Source organism: Melanaphis sacchari, unplaced genomic scaffold (genome assembly GCF_002803265.2).
Source record: "Melanaphis sacchari strain LSU unplaced genomic scaffold, SCAv2.0 Contig31_pilon_pilon, whole genome shotgun sequence".
Lineage (NCBI taxonomy): Eukaryota > Metazoa > Arthropoda > Insecta > Hemiptera > Aphididae > Melanaphis > Melanaphis sacchari.
In genome coordinates, this window is record NW_020271193.1 from 2015266 (window position 1) to 2033697 (window position 18432).

An 18432-nucleotide genomic window follows, 5' to 3' on the forward strand; every position below is an offset into this window, starting at 1 on the left:
ATTTTCGACGGTGAAGTAAATCTGTTGCCTGTTCACAAATAGTATACTAGAATCGCATGAATATTCATTAATTAGGTACATATGATAATATAATAAGTATACATTTCAGAAAATCAAGTTATAATATGAAGTTATATTGTGTTAATAAAAATACAATTTTCAGAAATTGTTTTATTGTATTTACCATGAACGTTGCCTTAAAATATGTACATGATATACCTAATAATTAATTATTTTATTATACAAACAATACCTCATAAAAAGAACGAAATTAGATTGAAAAATTGAGTTTTCACCTTTAAACGATTGCGACTATACGAATATAAGACTGGCTTATGAAACGCATTTTATATGCATTTGGTACCTTTTAAAGAGATTCAGGAAAAACATTGTTTATAATTTATTTACTATGCTCTAATAAAAGCTCTTAAATAATAATAATTTTATTTTTATAATTATTTAAATCAAACATATAATAGGTAGCAAGTATCCATATAATGCCGATACAACTAATAATTACTTAATAATATTCATTTATTTATTATTAACGATGAAAAATTATATTTTAATCTTTAAATGTAGTTTTATAAATTAGAGAAATTGAATTTATTTTGAAAGAGCGAGCACATAAAGTAGATTTTTAAAGGATTTTTAACATGGGATTTTAAATAATTCAGTATACAGTAATTGATACAGATATCTTAATATTTTATTTATATTCAGTACCTATCTATACTGCAGTCATTTTTTGTTTGGAGTTTCGTGTATTTTATGCAATTATTGAATTTATGTAGGTGTAGGTATACACAAAACACGAATAATAATTTATACTCTATTTACACATATTTTAATTAGGACGAACTAATATTACAAAGTACGTGACATAGAGGAATTCATAAAATATTTAGGTATTTACCCAGTGTTATATGGATTATTATGCGTAATAAACTATAACGGTCAGAAAAAAAAAATACTGTAATATTGTGTCTAATATTGTCTATATATAAATTATAGTTATAAATAAAAAATTTAAAACGAATGAGATGAAAATATTTTAAAATTTAACTAGTAGGTACCAATATTATATTGAAGATTATGAGTTATAATTTTCTAAAAATAAAGAATTTAATTGAAATAATATATTTTATTTAAATTGTAGCTATTTTAGTATTAAATATTTTCAACATTTTTCAGATGTTTTATTTTTCCTAGGCACATTTAGAGTACTTCTATGGTATCCAAGAGTGATACATACCTACTTAGTTTTCATAATAGTTACAAAATTTTTGTCAATTACATTTATTTTTAACGAGTTCCGTTGAAGAAGAATTTATTAAAAAATTCAAAAATAATTTATACTACTTATACAATTAGATATTCGATTATAATTTTGAGTTTAGTTAAAACAAATTTGTATTAATAGGTAGAAGATACCATACAGGAAGTTATACAATATAGAATATTACAATTTTATCATGTCAATTATCTCGATTTTTTCTACTATATAGTGTAGTTATAATAATTCCAAAAACATATTTACTTGTTTATTGTACTTTGAAATGGTAGGTAATAAGTTAATAATATCAACACTAATCTTCTAAAAACTAAAATTAACCTTCATAATAATATACAATTTGAATAATTAGATACAAAAGAAAGCAGATTCATGGATCATTTGTATAAACTGCAGGAGTTCTTAATGTATTAAAGATAATTGACTCTTGCACTATTGGTCACGCAATTATGGCTGTAACTACTTATAAGGATATTATTTTCAACATCTTTTGTTTTAAAAATAATAACTCGTTATTATTCTTATAACTATTTATGTTTTGTAACTTATATTTTATTTTGATTTACTAAAAATTACATAATACATAATAAATATAGTAGACAATAGGGTATAATAATACATAACTAGACAAATTGTAAATTTTTGAATAAGCTTAATGAAGTTTCAAGATTAAAATTTAAAATGGTATTTATATATATGAAATATTTGATGTCATATTTTATTATATTAAATATAGCATGCTAGGTACTGTAACTATATTTAGGTACTCAGTAGAAATGAAAGTTATTATTTAATGTCTTTACTCATTTGATTTACAACCTACACGTCTTATACTTTACTTTAAGGATTTAGGTTAATAAATATATAATAAAAATAAACAAAATTTAAGCAGAGAATAAGTAGAATAAATAGTGTTGTGAATAATAGTAGATTTAAATATTATTTAATGAAGGAGAATAAATAAATATGATTTTAAAAAAAATATTTGTAATTTGATCATTTTAAACTAAGTATAGCGTATATTTTCATCAGGTATTTTCTGTTAAGTTGGTTCTTATATGTCTAATTATAGTTTATATTTTATATCATAATTGGCGCCTGCTATTCAATATATACATTTAATTAACAGATAACATTTTTTATACAAATAAAAATGTATGAAATCTTTTATTTTTTACCAATAAACCAAAATCAGATTAATATTTACTTTATCTATTATTAATTTAAACTATAATACCTATTATGTGTATGAAATTTCTAAAAAATGAATAAGAAATATTAATACAAATATGCATGCAAGCCTTAATAAAATAGAAAAAATCCTAAATGTTAAAATATGCAAGACAAATATTTTATTACAAAAATAAATGTAGAATGGACATATTTAATCTGTAAAATAATGCATGTGAAATTCAATGATTGTAACTAGTTCTTTATAATTATTATGTATAAATGTAGGTAATACAATAATATTATATATGCTTGGCATGTGTCAGAATATCACAACTTAGACTAGGTAATGCAACGTTCGATCGACTATTGACTTCTCAATAAGAGCAAACCTCTAGAAAAGTACCTTCTAATTTTTTAAACATTACCTGATGCGTATTGTAGATGAGAAATTCACCTACTGTAATAAATGTAAACTATAACCTTTGTAATATTTATAATATTCTACAAGTTTAATATTGTGTGGTCTAATGAATTTTGACACCACCGACTTTGTTTTAATAGCACTATAGTTAGTTATATACCTACCTAGTTTTTTAAGGTTACTAAAACTATCATTGATTATAAATGTATATATTAAACATATTATTATATTCTCAATGCTATCTGCATCTAATGCTAGATTTTATAGCCCATAACCATTATATAAATGTATTATAATGTAATATTTAGCAGTAGAATACATAACTGACTTAGAATAATTTATTCCTGAATATTTCAGGCTTTTAACGGTTTGAACTAAGAAGTAAGAAGTGATAGCTACGTTAATATTAATTTAATGACATTTCATTGGAAATTTTACATTTGTTGATTATATGTAGTAATTACTAGTATTCTACAAAGCATAATACTATAATTATTTAAATTTAACCTCATGTCTGAAAAATGTTACGAAATATTGCTTATATCATGACGATCAAATTTACGTACATATAATATAATAAAACGATTTTTTTGTTTACAATATATTAAATTATATAATAAAAATAAAATTTAATTTGAATGTTAATTCTTCTCGGTAGTTTATAAGAAAAAAAAATTTTAATTTCAATACGAGTGTTCAACTGTTTTTATTTTATATATCTGCATAAAAGTGACTAATTATAAATGCGCTATATATTGCACTTTTTAATATAATTCTATCACTTTGATTTGTATACACGCAAGATATATCATTATTGTCTAACTATTTTATAACTATTTTTACACATAATCGTACCACTATAGAATGGTAAAGATGATTTTGCATAATAGTTACGTGATAAAATAAAATTATACTATAAAACATACTATAATGTAATAACGATAATTATACGGTTAGAAAAAGTCTGATGTATTGATAATTTAAAACATAGAGCAAATTTAATTATTTCTGTAATGGTCAAACGTAGAAATTTAACTCGTGGTAATTAAAATTGGGCATATACTCTAGGAGGTAAACAATGAATTATATTTATTCGATCGTGTTTGTAACACCGTTAAATCGCGTTGTTATTATAATTATAATATGCACGACGTACCCATACGTAAGTGATGTCGACTAAAATTGCATCATCGATCGTCACGAAGTACCGGAAATTCGATGCTTAAAGTCGTTTTGGTTTTTAAAACATCGCTGTACCAATGTAGTAGGTACTCCATATGCGTGTTTCTTGTACATGACAAATATTAGGCTTAATCGTACATTGAATGCCTGAAACGTGTCGTGCTCAGTCGTGTTATCGAAAATAATTGACGTATTTCAGCCCTCGCCTCACAAATACAAGCTAATTACTCATTGTCTTACAGTATTAAATATCGAACCATTATATTGTATTATGCGTGAGGCTAGAGGCTGAATGATTTTTGTTTTTGTTTAATAAGACTATGTCGTTTCGATTATTCCTATCGTATATAATAGTATTTGTAAAATCATACGAACCATATTGTCTTGCAGCATTTTGTCCAACGTTTGTATTACATAATATAAGTATTGTTATCGCCCATTTGTTTATAGGGTCTTGATTGTTTTGCAAGTAAAGTTAATGAAATGTTGGTTAGTGGCTTGGGCGTCGTCAAGTTTGATTAGATGATAATTGAATAAAAAGCGATTTAAATTTTTTTTTATATATATATAAAAAACAACAATTAATTAGTGTTTAAAATCAAATAAAAAATTTGACAAATGTGTTGTACTGCTATAATTATTTAAATGTGTAAACTATTTCAATTTTAATTATTAATATTAATTTAAATGCGATAAAAAGCAAAATTCAATAAAACTAGAAATAGAAATATTTCTAGTTTTATTGAAATTGCTTTCTATAACTTCATTTTTTTTAGTTCATAATATTTTGTTAGTAAATAAACAAGAAATTTGCATATTAAGTATGATTTTTCTTACTTATTGTTTTTAAAATATGGTACAAGACGTATTAGCCATCAAAATTTAAAAAAAATCGATAACATTTTTACAAATATTTATTAACTATATTTTACTCAAAATGTGTATGTAAACCGCAAATTATTTTGAGCGTGTTTTTTACCTGTAGGTAAAAAATATTTTCGTATAATTATAGTCCCAAAGCGTTAACAAATTTTTTAACGATTATTTTCTTCAAAAATATTTCTTCACCGGGGTATTACAGCACACTTCGTATTACCGAAATGTTCGTGCCCATTTTAGTGCTGCATAACATGAAATATTCAATATTCATGTGATTAAATTACTTAAAATCTTGTTCCTCAAATGTATCTTAACGCGCCCGCGGCAATTAACCCTCCTGCAACACGCCCATAGAAGCTACACCATCAGCCGCGTTATCAAACAACGTCGCGCGTATATTATGTGCCTAATTAATTTACAGACAATAATGCATAGTGTTTCGATTAGCCATCGATTCGACGCGCTCAGTTAAAAAAAGGTGCATTACAATAGTGTCGGTGCACTTCGCGGCAGTCGTCTGTTTACAATTACAAACGGTCTCGTTGGATAACGCACAAGCGCAAATTAATAACGCTATATGGGCATAATAATATCACAAGAACTGTAGAGTCTATAATGTATAGTGTCTGCTCTATTGTCTGCGAAATACAATAATTCATATAATAATCACATGCAGTATTATTATAATTCGAGTAATATAGCAACGATTTATTAAGATATATTGTAAGTACCAATCTAACATTATGCGTGCCGTCTCAATTTGCAGTAACGACTGGTGTAATATACATAATACCTAATAATCACAGGAGACCAATTATTATTAAGGTTTACTTTCGGTTTTTTTTTTTTTTTTTTTTTTTTCATTTCTGTGATATTATTATAACGATATATTTTGCGATTAAATCCAAACACATCTATTATGTAGTCGTACATAATATAATAAATACATCATCGATGCGTAATGTGCGTACGCACCTATAACAATATTATGACGACGTGGTCGTTGGTCGCGCGCGGTGGTTACTACTTTCACTGCGCGTACTCGTCCGGGTCGGTAGCGGGGAGGGGGATCTACGGTGCTGCGACAGCCAAAGGGAAGAGGAAATGATCGCGGACGGACACCGCATCGGCACAGCCGACCGATAAACGCGCGTTCAAACGTCGGCGTGCGTCCACTCAAAAACGGTCGGCCGGTTCTTGGAGGCTCTTGTTCGGCGCCACGGTTAGGTTGTTCGCGTACGTCCCGGTCGCGCGTAGTTTTTGGTTTTTACGGTTTAAAATATTTTTCAAAAATCGATTTGCCCCGTTTTCGATCTCGGACGAGTGCCGCGGCGAAGTGGCCGCCCGCTAAATCAGCTATACCCACCGTTCGGTCGTCAGCGGTCTTGCAAATCATTTTCCTCGTCCGGTTTCCTCTGCTGCCGCGCGGCGCGTCTCTCGGCAGGTAAATAACACAAAATCACCGTGATACGATAAATCTACCGACGCGACAAACGAGAAGTGTACGACGACAATATAATATATACATATAGATATATATGTGTACATACATATAAATTAGGTAGCCGTTCAGCACCACCACCGCAACAGGACGTCCGCAGCAGGTAAATCATCAATATAACATAATAATATATTATGTTATAATTTATTATATGTACATATTATTATATTGTACATCTCAATTCATATGATATACGCTATTATTCACTCGATTACACAGGAATCTTTTATGTGTGCGATTGTGGGAGTGTGTGTGTGTGTGAGTGTGTCGTGAGTATAATAATATATAGATGTAGAGCGTCTCTTTTGTACACCGGTACGCCTATAATATGATTTTTATTTACGACCGATTGGACGTTGTACTACGTGTACGTCGGGCCCGTGTGTGAGAGATCTATCGATCGATTTATCTTACCCATCTCGTGCGTTTCGAATGCGACGATTTGATCCACCACGCCGGGATGGTCGTTGAGAAAAATAATGTAATGTGCCGCCGACCACCGGCACTGTCGCCGCCGCCGCCACCACAACCACCACCTCCTACAACCTGAACTAACGTTTACCTACGTAGTTATTGCCTATAGGCTATAATATTATAACATAATAATATTGTGATACTGTACCTATATAACAGCAATACCTTCCGGTCGTAGTGTGACTACGGGTTTAATGCAACGTTATGGACGATATAAGATACATGATATAATATTATTATAGGTGTATCATATTGAAATGTAAGAACGAAAGTGGAATATTAACGACCGCAACCGGTTTACACGGCGCTGCACGTGTTCGTGCGATATCACAGTAATTTCAAAAACGCAGGTTTTGGCGTCATCGGAATTACTGACTTCCGGTTACCATCGCAGTTTTCTTCTTTTAGATAAAACGTTTTCGATAGTTCTGCTAAAACGCGTAAGTTGCGTAATCGCATTATCACGCATTGAAAATATTGTTTGCGAATAGGTACACGCACTCGGTCGTCTCGGAATAACGACGAAATATCATTTAGGCACGTCATTTCATTTGATCCGGTAAAACAAGAATTATTATAAAATACATATTTTCGTTTTGATAACTAATTCATTATCATTGTTTAAGACAATATCGCGTGTATGTCACCGCGAGACAGCGCAACAAGACGGCCGCAAAAACATTGTAGTGTAGCAATAGCTACGGTTATGTCGTCAGTTAGTTAGTGCATATGTATTTAAACGCTGTGCCCGGTTAAGACAAAATACCCGAGTTGTATAAGGCTTTCACCAATAATAATCGGGTTATCATTAAATATTTGCCGTTCGTACGTAACTCCAGTCGTGTCGTCTTGTCACGTACGCCAATAAATTTACTTTAATGGAGCACCGACCATTTAAACTTGTGACCATGAAATCTACACGACATCACCGTAAGAACTTCATTTTACATCGCTTATCAAGTTAACAATTATTTGGACACTCTTGTCGAACGCAAAACACGCAAGTTCAACTGTTTTCGCTTTTTCAAATTTATACTCGATGCGCACTAATTTTAGTACACTGTGTAATATTGTTACACTAGTAATTAATATATAATATTAAAAAAAAAAAAAAAAATAAAATATTTATGGTTCTACTTTAAAAAAGTGTCTGCTATGTAATTATACCTTGCGATAATGACTACGATAAATTAATAAGATTATTATGTCACATTTTTCTAGTTAATTGTAAAGTGTTATGTATGCTTTGTGCTTTGGGGAAATGAGAGAGTGGCCTTGGCCTTACTTTAGGAGAGGGGACGTTTATGTTGTGAAATGACACAATTTTGAGTACACACTCATTGCAAAATAGTGTAAAAATAAAATAGTCACGTGCATGTGGTTAATTATTTTTTTCATCATTATTTAACAAATAATAACGTTTTTAAATGTACCTACTAAAAATATTCCAGTTATATCTGTCGGATTCGTATTCATATGTACAATTAAAAATAATAGATTCCAGCATATACTTAATTAAATCTGTATGACTTATAATATAATTTATTACAAACATTTTAATTTAAATAAAATATTTATTCGTTATTTTATAGTACACAAGCTTTCTAACGAATAAATGAAAATATAATAGTTTACGTAAAATTAATATTGATAAAAAAAATAGTTACTTAAATAAACATAACTGCCTATATTGGACTTAGGACATATGATTATGCGTAGGTATATATTATATAAACCATAATATTATAAATGACTGGTTATAGCTCACAATAATTACAAACTGATAGGTGGATACCTATATGGGTACTATGTTAAAAGTTTGTATACGTATGTTACAACATTATGAAACACGTCAAACATAATGAAAATGCGATGATTTTCGTTGAATAAATACATCTATCATTCATGAACGGCGAGTTCGTATATAATACGAGTATTTGTATTTAAAAAAAATAAAAAAATTCCATTTGATAGTGCGTCGCCGATTGATTTCGTGACTGTCATTGTTCGTATTATTTTATATAATATAATATGTATAATATATATATATATATATATATATGTATCAGTTCAAGCTTAATTGTAAAATATTTTCATTACATTTAGTAAATATTAATAAAAAGTAAAAACTGAAAGTATGACCATGAACTCTAAATAAGCTACCACTTTAAGTAAATATTGTTTTACGAATCGTGTCATACAGTAAATTTCTCTTTCACTATACTATAATGCATCTACTTGTACATAAAAGTGTTAATAATTAATTACTTATCGTTACAAAGGTTTTTCAATAGCCAATTTGACTTGTCTTTAGGCACAGTCATTTCATCTAAATATTATGAAAATTTAATCTTGCCTTGGATAGTTATAATCGTTATTTATAATATTCACTTGCCGAGAGGTATGCTTCCGATATCAAGATAATCAAGAAATTCGAATAATCAACCTGTTATTTTTTTCAACACAACCAAAACGTATTGTAAAAACCAGACTCCACTTAAAATTATTCCGATCGCATCACGCACCGGAACTACACTATAGAATCTTCTTGTTGGATTCCTACATTCCAACACTTTTTTTTTTTTTTTGATAATCTAGACTCACATATCGTTACATCAATGATGTAGAAATATTTTCCTGTATAGTATATATATATATGTGTGTGTGTGTGTGTGTGTGTGTGTGTGTGTGTATAATACATTGCACGTAGTAAAGAAAATACCGAATTTGGGTACCACTGCTAAGTGAATTTTCAATTCTCATTCTTTCGTCGACCACTGTAGTTCACGTACATGTTAAAACTATACAAGTAAAAGAATATTACACGTTTTTAACAATAATGTTGCAAGTTCTTACTAAATACTTTGTTTATACAAAAATTAATACGTTTATATGTTTTAAATATTATTGATATTGTGAAGTTAATTATAAAAATTTAATTATTAGTATTAGTAAAAAAAAAAATATTCATAATAACGAAATAAATATTTTGTTTTCATAATTTCCACTTAAAAAAAATATAAAGTAAAAATTAAATCAAATCAAATTACTCTTTAATAAGTGTTCATTAAATTTATATAATTTTTTATGATTTAGTTTAAAAACATAATTAATACATTATAAATAATAAATATTTCTTAAAATATCAAGATAATAAAAATATGATAACGAGTTTAAGACAAGCCAAATAAATTGTTAACTTTGCTTTCCGATCCGGAACATGATTTATGCACTGAAAAGTTAAACACAAAGAGAAGACTTAGATTAAATCTCACTTTAGTTTATTATGCAACTAAAAAGAAGAATATTTTCTGGGATCTCAAAACATTCCTATTTCTATGTAGGTATATACCTTCTAAATTGTATAAACTTCTTCCTAACTGAACTATTAATTATAAATTACCAACAATCAAATTCATAAGTGTTTCATTGAAATTTTCTATAGAAAGTTATTATATTAAAGTATATTTTAACACATATTTTCAAAATTTAATAACTATGTGTTCGAAAATTTAATCAATACAAATATTAACATTGCATATTTTTTAAGTAATATGATAAATTAAGTATAATTTATTAAAAGTTAATTTAAAACTGTGAAAACGATTATCCTCATCCGTAAGATATTGAGTTTTAACCTTTAACAATAAAAATACTTTTATCTTTCATATAATATCAAATTTACCACTCTACCACAGTAACATGATATTAAAATAAAGTATAATTGGAGGTATTTTTTATGCACACAAAGTATAAATCTATACAGTACTTACTAATTCTGTACTTAATCGTCATGTGGTCTACGATATAATTACAAGTTTAGACCATCAATAAAATTTAAAATTCTCAATTCATAAAATGCATTTCTTGTTCACAGATTTACTTACCATACTGGTTACGGATAGAATGTGACGTCTAGTCTCAAAATGGTGCACGCAGGTACAGTGCTCATAAGTGCTATAAAGTTTGCAACCAAGGTAGCTGGAGGTGGAAAGCTACTGTTTTTACCTACGTTCTTGGCCGCTTTAGCCTACTACAATTATGACCTGTACGACCCGGAGAACCGTTTGGTAAACGAGAAGAATTTGAGATCTGAGTATGATTTCATAGTGGTGGGAGGAGGTTCGGCAGGCGCTGTTGTCGCTAATCGTCTATCCGCGAACCCGGAATGGAACGTACTTCTACTGGAAGCTGGTGGACACGAGTCCGAGATTACAGACGTGCCAGCTATATCGTTGTACTTACATGGCAGCAAGTATGACTGGAAGTATAAAACGCAGCCGGACAGCTCGGCGTGCCAGGCGATGAAGGGCAATCGGTGCTGTTGGACCCGGGGTAAGGTGATCGGCGGTTCTAGCGTGTTGAATACCATGTTGTACGTGCGGGGCAACAAGCGAGACTACGACAACTGGGAGAGGATGGGCAACCCCGGTTGGGGGTTTGAAGATGTGCTTCCGTACTTCAAAAAATCGCAGGATCAACGAAATCCATACTTGGCCAAAAACACCAGATATCACGCCACCGGAGGTTATCTAACCGTCCAAGACTCACCGTGGAACACGCCTTTGGGTAAATTAAAATCTCAGATTTGATACACGAATACGTTTTGACATAACTCAGAGTAACTATGTAAAAATATACAATTATTACGTATGTGTCGAATCGTACACGCCAGTTAGGTACTTGGTGAAATAATGTTGGATGTACAGATGACTACCTAGATGGTAATTGGGTATTTACGTGAACGGTTGAGAAATTCGAAAAGTGGGCGGGTCTTTTTCTTCATAATAATGTTCTATACCACAATATTCGTCCTTGGATGAGATGCATCACCTTATTAAACAAGACACTTTTATTACCAAGTATAGTGTAAATATTGTGTCACATTATTGTAACAGTAATATTTATTACATGGTCAATGACAAATCTAATATTTAGTGCAATGGCACGTTTAAAACATTACCTAGTGATTAATTTTTTTATTGTGTTAACTACAAAAAATTGATTAAACATGATAATTAATAACAGCTGGTAAGATTGAGCTTGTTATATTGATATTAAGAACAATAGAAACATGATAAAGTAATAATTAACAATTATGCTAGCTGTATATAGCCTAGATCATACAATGAACTCTTTTTAAACAAAAAAGTAACTGTTAGAAATTATAATGAGAAATATATTTTTCGATAATAAGTTAGCTAATTTAATGAACTTTTTTCTATATTTAAAAATGATTACCTATTATTATACATTTGTTCTTATCGAAATATGTTACCTCCCGTACATGATTAAATCACCTACATATTTTCTACTTGAAATCGAAATTGTTTTTATTTTAAAAATGAATATCATTATTGTGGTTTTACAGAATAGATAAAAAGTATCTATAAAAAATATATACATTTTTTTAAATATGCTATTAACAGTATTTTATTTCATTGATCGATGTCCATAAAATATGATTTTGACGTTGAAGATATTAAAATACATTAATTGGTATGGATATCGCCACATCGATATTAATAGTAAAATCTTAAAATGTGATTATTTTTCGTTAAAAATAATATATACATATAACAATTTTATTATTATTGAGAATGTAATCTTTTACACGCAACATTGTCGTGTGAATATACATATATAAAAAAAATTAAAAATATAGATCGAAAATGAAATGTAATAATTGCTAGGAGTGATTTAATCTAATGACTTGCAACTCAGACCCGTTTATTGTACCTAGTAATCTGATACAATTATTATAATATTGTATTGGATTCGTTTTGAACGTCGTTTCGTCGAGCCGTAAAACTATATATTATTATCCACAAACTGAAAATGGCGTAAGTGACTTGCAATCGTAATATTGTCGAGACTTCTGCAGTAATTATATACTCATGTATATTAATACATGTTGCAATGCATACATGTTTTTATGCATTAAAATATTGTAGAGATCGAGGTTTCAGAAAGTGTATAACTGAGTTTTTCGTGTCAACTTTGATAGAAAAAGTTAAAACGCATTCGATAATTGTCGAATATCTTAGCTTCCACAGGAATCGTATATCAAATTGTTAATTGTGCAGTTTAGGGTAGCCAATTATAGAATTGTCTTAACGGTAATAATATCACTACATTTTAACAATTTATTTTGTATTTTGGTGCAGGCATCGCATTTTTGCAAGCCGGCGAAGAAATGGGTTACGAGATTCGAGACACCAACAGTGAAATTCAGACAGGGTACGGATTATACCAGTTCACGATGCGCCGGGGTTATCGGTGCAGTTCATCAAAAGCTTTTTTGCAGCCAGTGAGGCTGCGTAGGAATCTGCACGTGGCACTGTGGTCACATGTGACTAAAGTGCTCATCGACCCGGAGAGCAAACGGGCTTACGGTGTGGAATTTGAACGTGACGGCCGAAAGCGGGTTGCTCTGGCCAAAAGAGAGGTCGTGCTGTCCGCAGGAGCTATCAACAGTCCTCAATTACTTATGCTCTCAGGTGAGAATTCGTAGTTATATCATAACTATTATATCGTTTGTCATTTTGTAACCATAACGTCTTACAAGAGTACATCGCAATTTCAAGTGTAATTAAAACGCTAAACAAATAAATAATAACTTGAAGTATAAAAAAAAAAAAAAAAAAAAAATTAAATGTATCATAAAAATACTCGACTATCTATTATAAAATATATCAAATCAAAAAATATATTTTAATTTATTACAAATTATCACACATAGGTACTTAATCCGTACAGTAATTTTTCATTTATTTTTTTTCTTTAGTTTTATATTGAGAATATTCAATAAAAAATAAATATGAAATTCCGTCAATGATAATATAATATGCAATTCTATACATCTTATATTACAAATATACGTAATATTATATAACGTAAAAATAAACGATGACGTTAAACGCAAAATATAAATATTATTTAAATTTTTATTAACATTTAATTTTTTTTTGTTCTGAACCCTGACTGCACATATTTGAAATTGCGCAACTTTGCGTGTGCGTCTGTGAACGTTGTAAGATGTACGTAATAATAAAACACGATAATATGTGGTCGGTTTGTTTTCTGTGTCTACGTGAGGAGATACGCGCACGCAAGGGGATCCGCGTAGACTTTACCGCGCGGTGAAAGCAACCGTTTGGTAACCCAGCTTCTGACGACGATTTGCTCGTAGACCGTATAGGTATATATACAATTAAAATGATTATGCCACTAGTTCTTTTTACATTCCAGGCGTCGGACCGGAAGAACACCTAAGAAGTATCAATATACCAGTAATTCATCATTCACCCGGCGTCGGTGAAAACCTTATGGACCATGTGGCCGTTGGCGGTCTAGTCTTCCCCATTGACTATCCAGTTAGCTTGGTCATGAACCGTGTAGTCAACATACCGGCAGCCTTGAGGTAAGATTAAAATATTTATTTATTTTTTTTAATCTAGGAGGAAACCGTTTGATTGAAAGACGCTGTCGTTAAGTACGCAGTCCCACTAAACGTCTTGTTATACCGTTTTAAAAATTAATCTCATCACTTTGAAAAGCAATTTTCCAGTTCGTATTCTAGAGTGAAATAACATTAATGATAGACACGTCTAATGATGATGCGCAAGTAAAAATTATTATTGTATTATATAAATGTATATATTCGTAATATTAAAGATAAGTAGATGCCTATCTAGTATAAAATGGAGGTTACCGAATTTGGGTGGGTGTTGGAATAATCGTTCACTCGCATCACCACCTAATAAATGATTCGTCATTGGTATATTATCAAGATTTTGGTCCCTGAAACAAATCCTGTAAAACTATTATAAGCCGAAAATATTGCAATTTTTTTTAATTAAAAAAAAAAGTGTTATTATAGTATAATATTCTTGAAACACTAAGACAAACAATATTATACAGTCACATAATGTACAAAATATATGCGTATAAAAACGATTAAAAATAAGTAATAGTAAATTACGCATAACATTTCCTAGAGATTCCTAGACTTCATGTGTTGCCTTCTCAAAGCTACTATTTAGTTATCTACGAATTTTCGTTGTTTGAAAAATTGAAAAAAATATTACCTACTACCAATCATAATTTAATTCTGTAATAGTTAAGCTTTACGAATTCTTTTTACGAATTCTTTTTAATATCTTTAAATACGAGTAAGTCCTACAGGTAACATTAAATTTATTAATTTTTCGTTCAATTCTCTCATCTAGAATCTAAATCTGTGTAGGTATTCTTACAGTCATACATTAAAAAAACCTTTATGGCGTAATTTCACTACCACTTTGATAAGTTATTACAGTTGAAGTTAATTATAGTATGGTCAAATTTATACAATAGCAATATTATGGGTGGCAGATGCCATACCTACGACAAACATTTCAGCTATTAAAGAAAACCATTGAGATCTAAATAAATTGCAATAACAAAGGTAAAACGCACGCTATATAATTATAATACACTGCAATAATTATTATGACACGTTTTTAAATAATACCTAAGTCATCTTCTGGTGCGTTTGAATAGACATTCATTTTATTATTAAACAATGTTTTGTTGAAATGGCGTATCAAATCTTATAATCGATAAACTTAAAATTTTTTTTTCAAGCTAATAATTATACGACAGTTTTTAATAATTGCATATTATTGCGATAATTTAACTAAATACCAGAAGCTAATCAATAACCTACGTATCTGATTATACGTATGTCCTTGTATTAAATTTCAATAAGTTCACTCGTATGGATGCCGTAGGTATGCTGTGCTGGGCGAAGGACCTTTAACGTCGTCCATCGGACTGGAGACGGTGGCATTCATCACGACCAAATACGGAAACCAGTCTGACGACTGGCCCGACATCGAGTTCATGTTGACATCCACGTCGACCAATTCGGACGGCGGCACGGCAGCGCGTAAGGCTCACTGTCTGCGCGACGATTTCTACAATGAGCTGTTGGGCGATCTCAACAACAAGGACGTATTCGGGGTGTTTCCGATGCTGTTGCGGCCCAAAAGTAGGGGACGCATACTGCTCCGGAGCAACAACCCGCACCAGTACCCTTTGATGTACCACAATTATTTCTCGCACCCTGACGATCTGCGGGTGCTGCGCGAGGGCGTCAAGGCAGCGGTGGCGGTGGGCGAAACGACCGCCATGAAACGATTCGGCGCCCGATTCCACGCCAAGCCGGTGCCCGGTTGCAAGACCCTCGAGTTGTTCACCGACGAGTACTGGGAGTGCGTGATACGTCAGTACACCATGACCATATACCACATGTCGGGTGAGTAGTATACGTTCCGCCACGGTTACGGTTAATTGGTTCCGATCGATGCCGCGAGAAATGCAGTCCGGCGGTGGTGTCAGATTTTCAAACAATTCGCAACGAGTTTTTGAATATGAATGATAATATATTTATTATGTACAGTGTACACGCAATATCGTTTTATACGTTACAGTTACATGACTACGGTTATGCGATGAATAAGGTTTATAAAGTCTTAATGATTCGTATTATGTAATAATTTTTAATCGTTAGTTGATTTAGAGGTTTCCAACCTTTCCTTACTCGTAGCATTAGTATTTTCTGAAAATTTTAAGGTACCTTACTGAAGAACAGTACTCAATTTCACCATAAATGAGTCATGGAGTGATTTTTAAGCAAATATTTTATGATGTGTCGCGCCGAGGCGATAATAATGCAAACCAAATAAATACGTTATTAAAGACAAAATAGATTGAATATTACATTGTTTTACAAAACACACATACTGAATATTTCATGTGTTATCATTATTACTATTATTATTTTTTTTGTTTAAATCGTAAAGTATGATAATTATTACGTACGATAGCTACTTATATTTTAAGTAATTTACCAGCACCTTAAATTCAAGATTGCAGTACTCTAATTTGAAATCTTTGACTAATCTCAAAGTTTTTTTGTCTAACACTAGATTCATAGAGTTTATACTTTATACAATAATTTTATTAATCTAATCGATTTAATATCATATTTTATATTTACGTTACTTATCATATATGCGTTTTTCAGGCACATGTAAAATGGGACCACCTACTGATCCTTTTGCCGTAGTCGATCCAAAGCTTAGAGTGTACGGGATTCAGGGATTGAGAGTGATTGACGCCAGTATAATGCCTCAGATCACTAACGGTAACATCAATGCCCCGACAATTATGATTGGCGAGAAAGGTTCCGACATGATAATCAACTATTGGAATGGTATTGACGCAAAAAGAAGAAGACGAAGGAGTGCCAACATTACTATTAATTAGGACAAAGTCGTCTCTTTTGAATTTGCAGCCTATTGAGGTTGAGTCCTCGATCATATCAATACGTATGTCAAGTTGTATTGCTCAATTTTTATAAACATGTATTATACGTAGATAAATTATAAGATCAAACGACTATTATGGTTATACTATTTTTATGGATATTTTCTTCTTTACACTTTTAAAGTCGCAATTATGCTTTAAATTATTTATTTTTTTAAAACATTTTGTAACTTAATGTTGAATTACTTGAAAAACTTATCAAAACTAATTGTATGTTATCATTCACTCTAGTCTAGTTATAAATATTAGTATTGTTATTATTACTATTGTATTTCTTATTGTTTTACTATACTTCATAATTGTAAACCACTTTGGTATTTTTTTTGTATACTTATACACTGTATTAAAATGTATTGAATCATTTATATTCAATTTTCTTTGTATATGTTGTATGTATAACTAGTAGTATTTGTAATCTAACACTGTAAATCAAAATATTATGAATATGACTTTTGAGTAAATTACATTATAAGACCATTATAATATGTACCTATTTATAATAGAAAAATGTATTTATTTAATTATTCGAAATGTATTGTATATTATGAATTATTTAGATTGAACTTGTAATAATACAATATTGATATGCTAAATTTGTTTTAACAAGTAACAATTAATAATAATAATTTAAAATGTAGTATTATCGTGATAAAATAATTCATAGTACACCACAATAATTCATCTTTGATATTTAAATATCATATTTTACTGAGAGTTGCATACTGAAATATTAACATAGAATATAATTTAATTCAGAACCTTTAATTTTAATTTTATACACAATATTTATTCCTGATTTAGTTTTTATATTTTATAATACATGAGATTTTTAACGAAAACATACTAACGTGTTATTATAGAATATAGAGCTTACCTTATATCTTTTTAATATAATTTAAAGGTACGCATGTCATACAAAACATGGTATTAATTAAAACTTGATAATGAATACTGATTACCTATTTTATCTACTGGTAACTTAAATAAATAAACCAAATTATCAGTTAAGTTATGAATATACATAACTTAACTGATATACTTTTAATAAATAATTTAACTATTTAATATTTTATTAAAATACTCATAAATATAAAAAGTTATATTTTTGTTTTCGTTAGTATAAAAATTAACTTG

At 30.0% G+C, this 18432-nt stretch overlaps 1 protein-coding gene across 2 annotated transcripts; it reads left to right on the forward strand.

Annotated features, from left to right (window-relative positions):
- The first annotated feature begins 6094 nt into the window (after window positions 1-6094).
- On the forward strand, window positions 6095-17633 carry LOC112596342 (glucose dehydrogenase [FAD, quinone]). Of its 2 annotated transcripts, none has more exons than XM_025341970.1 (6): window positions 6095-6553; window positions 10802-11493; window positions 13092-13424; window positions 14176-14347; window positions 15699-16225; window positions 16997-17633. In XM_025341970.1, exons 2-6 carry the CDS (start codon window positions 10851-10853, stop codon window positions 17236-17238), a joined length of 1917 nt encoding a protein of 638 aa, XP_025197755.1. In that variant the 5' UTR covers window positions 6095-6553; window positions 10802-10850; the 3' UTR covers window positions 17239-17633. The 2 variants fall into 2 exon arrangements, with proteins under 2 accessions (XP_025197755.1, XP_025197756.1); XM_025341971.1 differs by lacking the exon at window positions 6095-6553 and adding an exon at window positions 7629-7854.
- The last annotated feature ends 799 nt before the right edge of the window (window positions 17634-18432 follow it).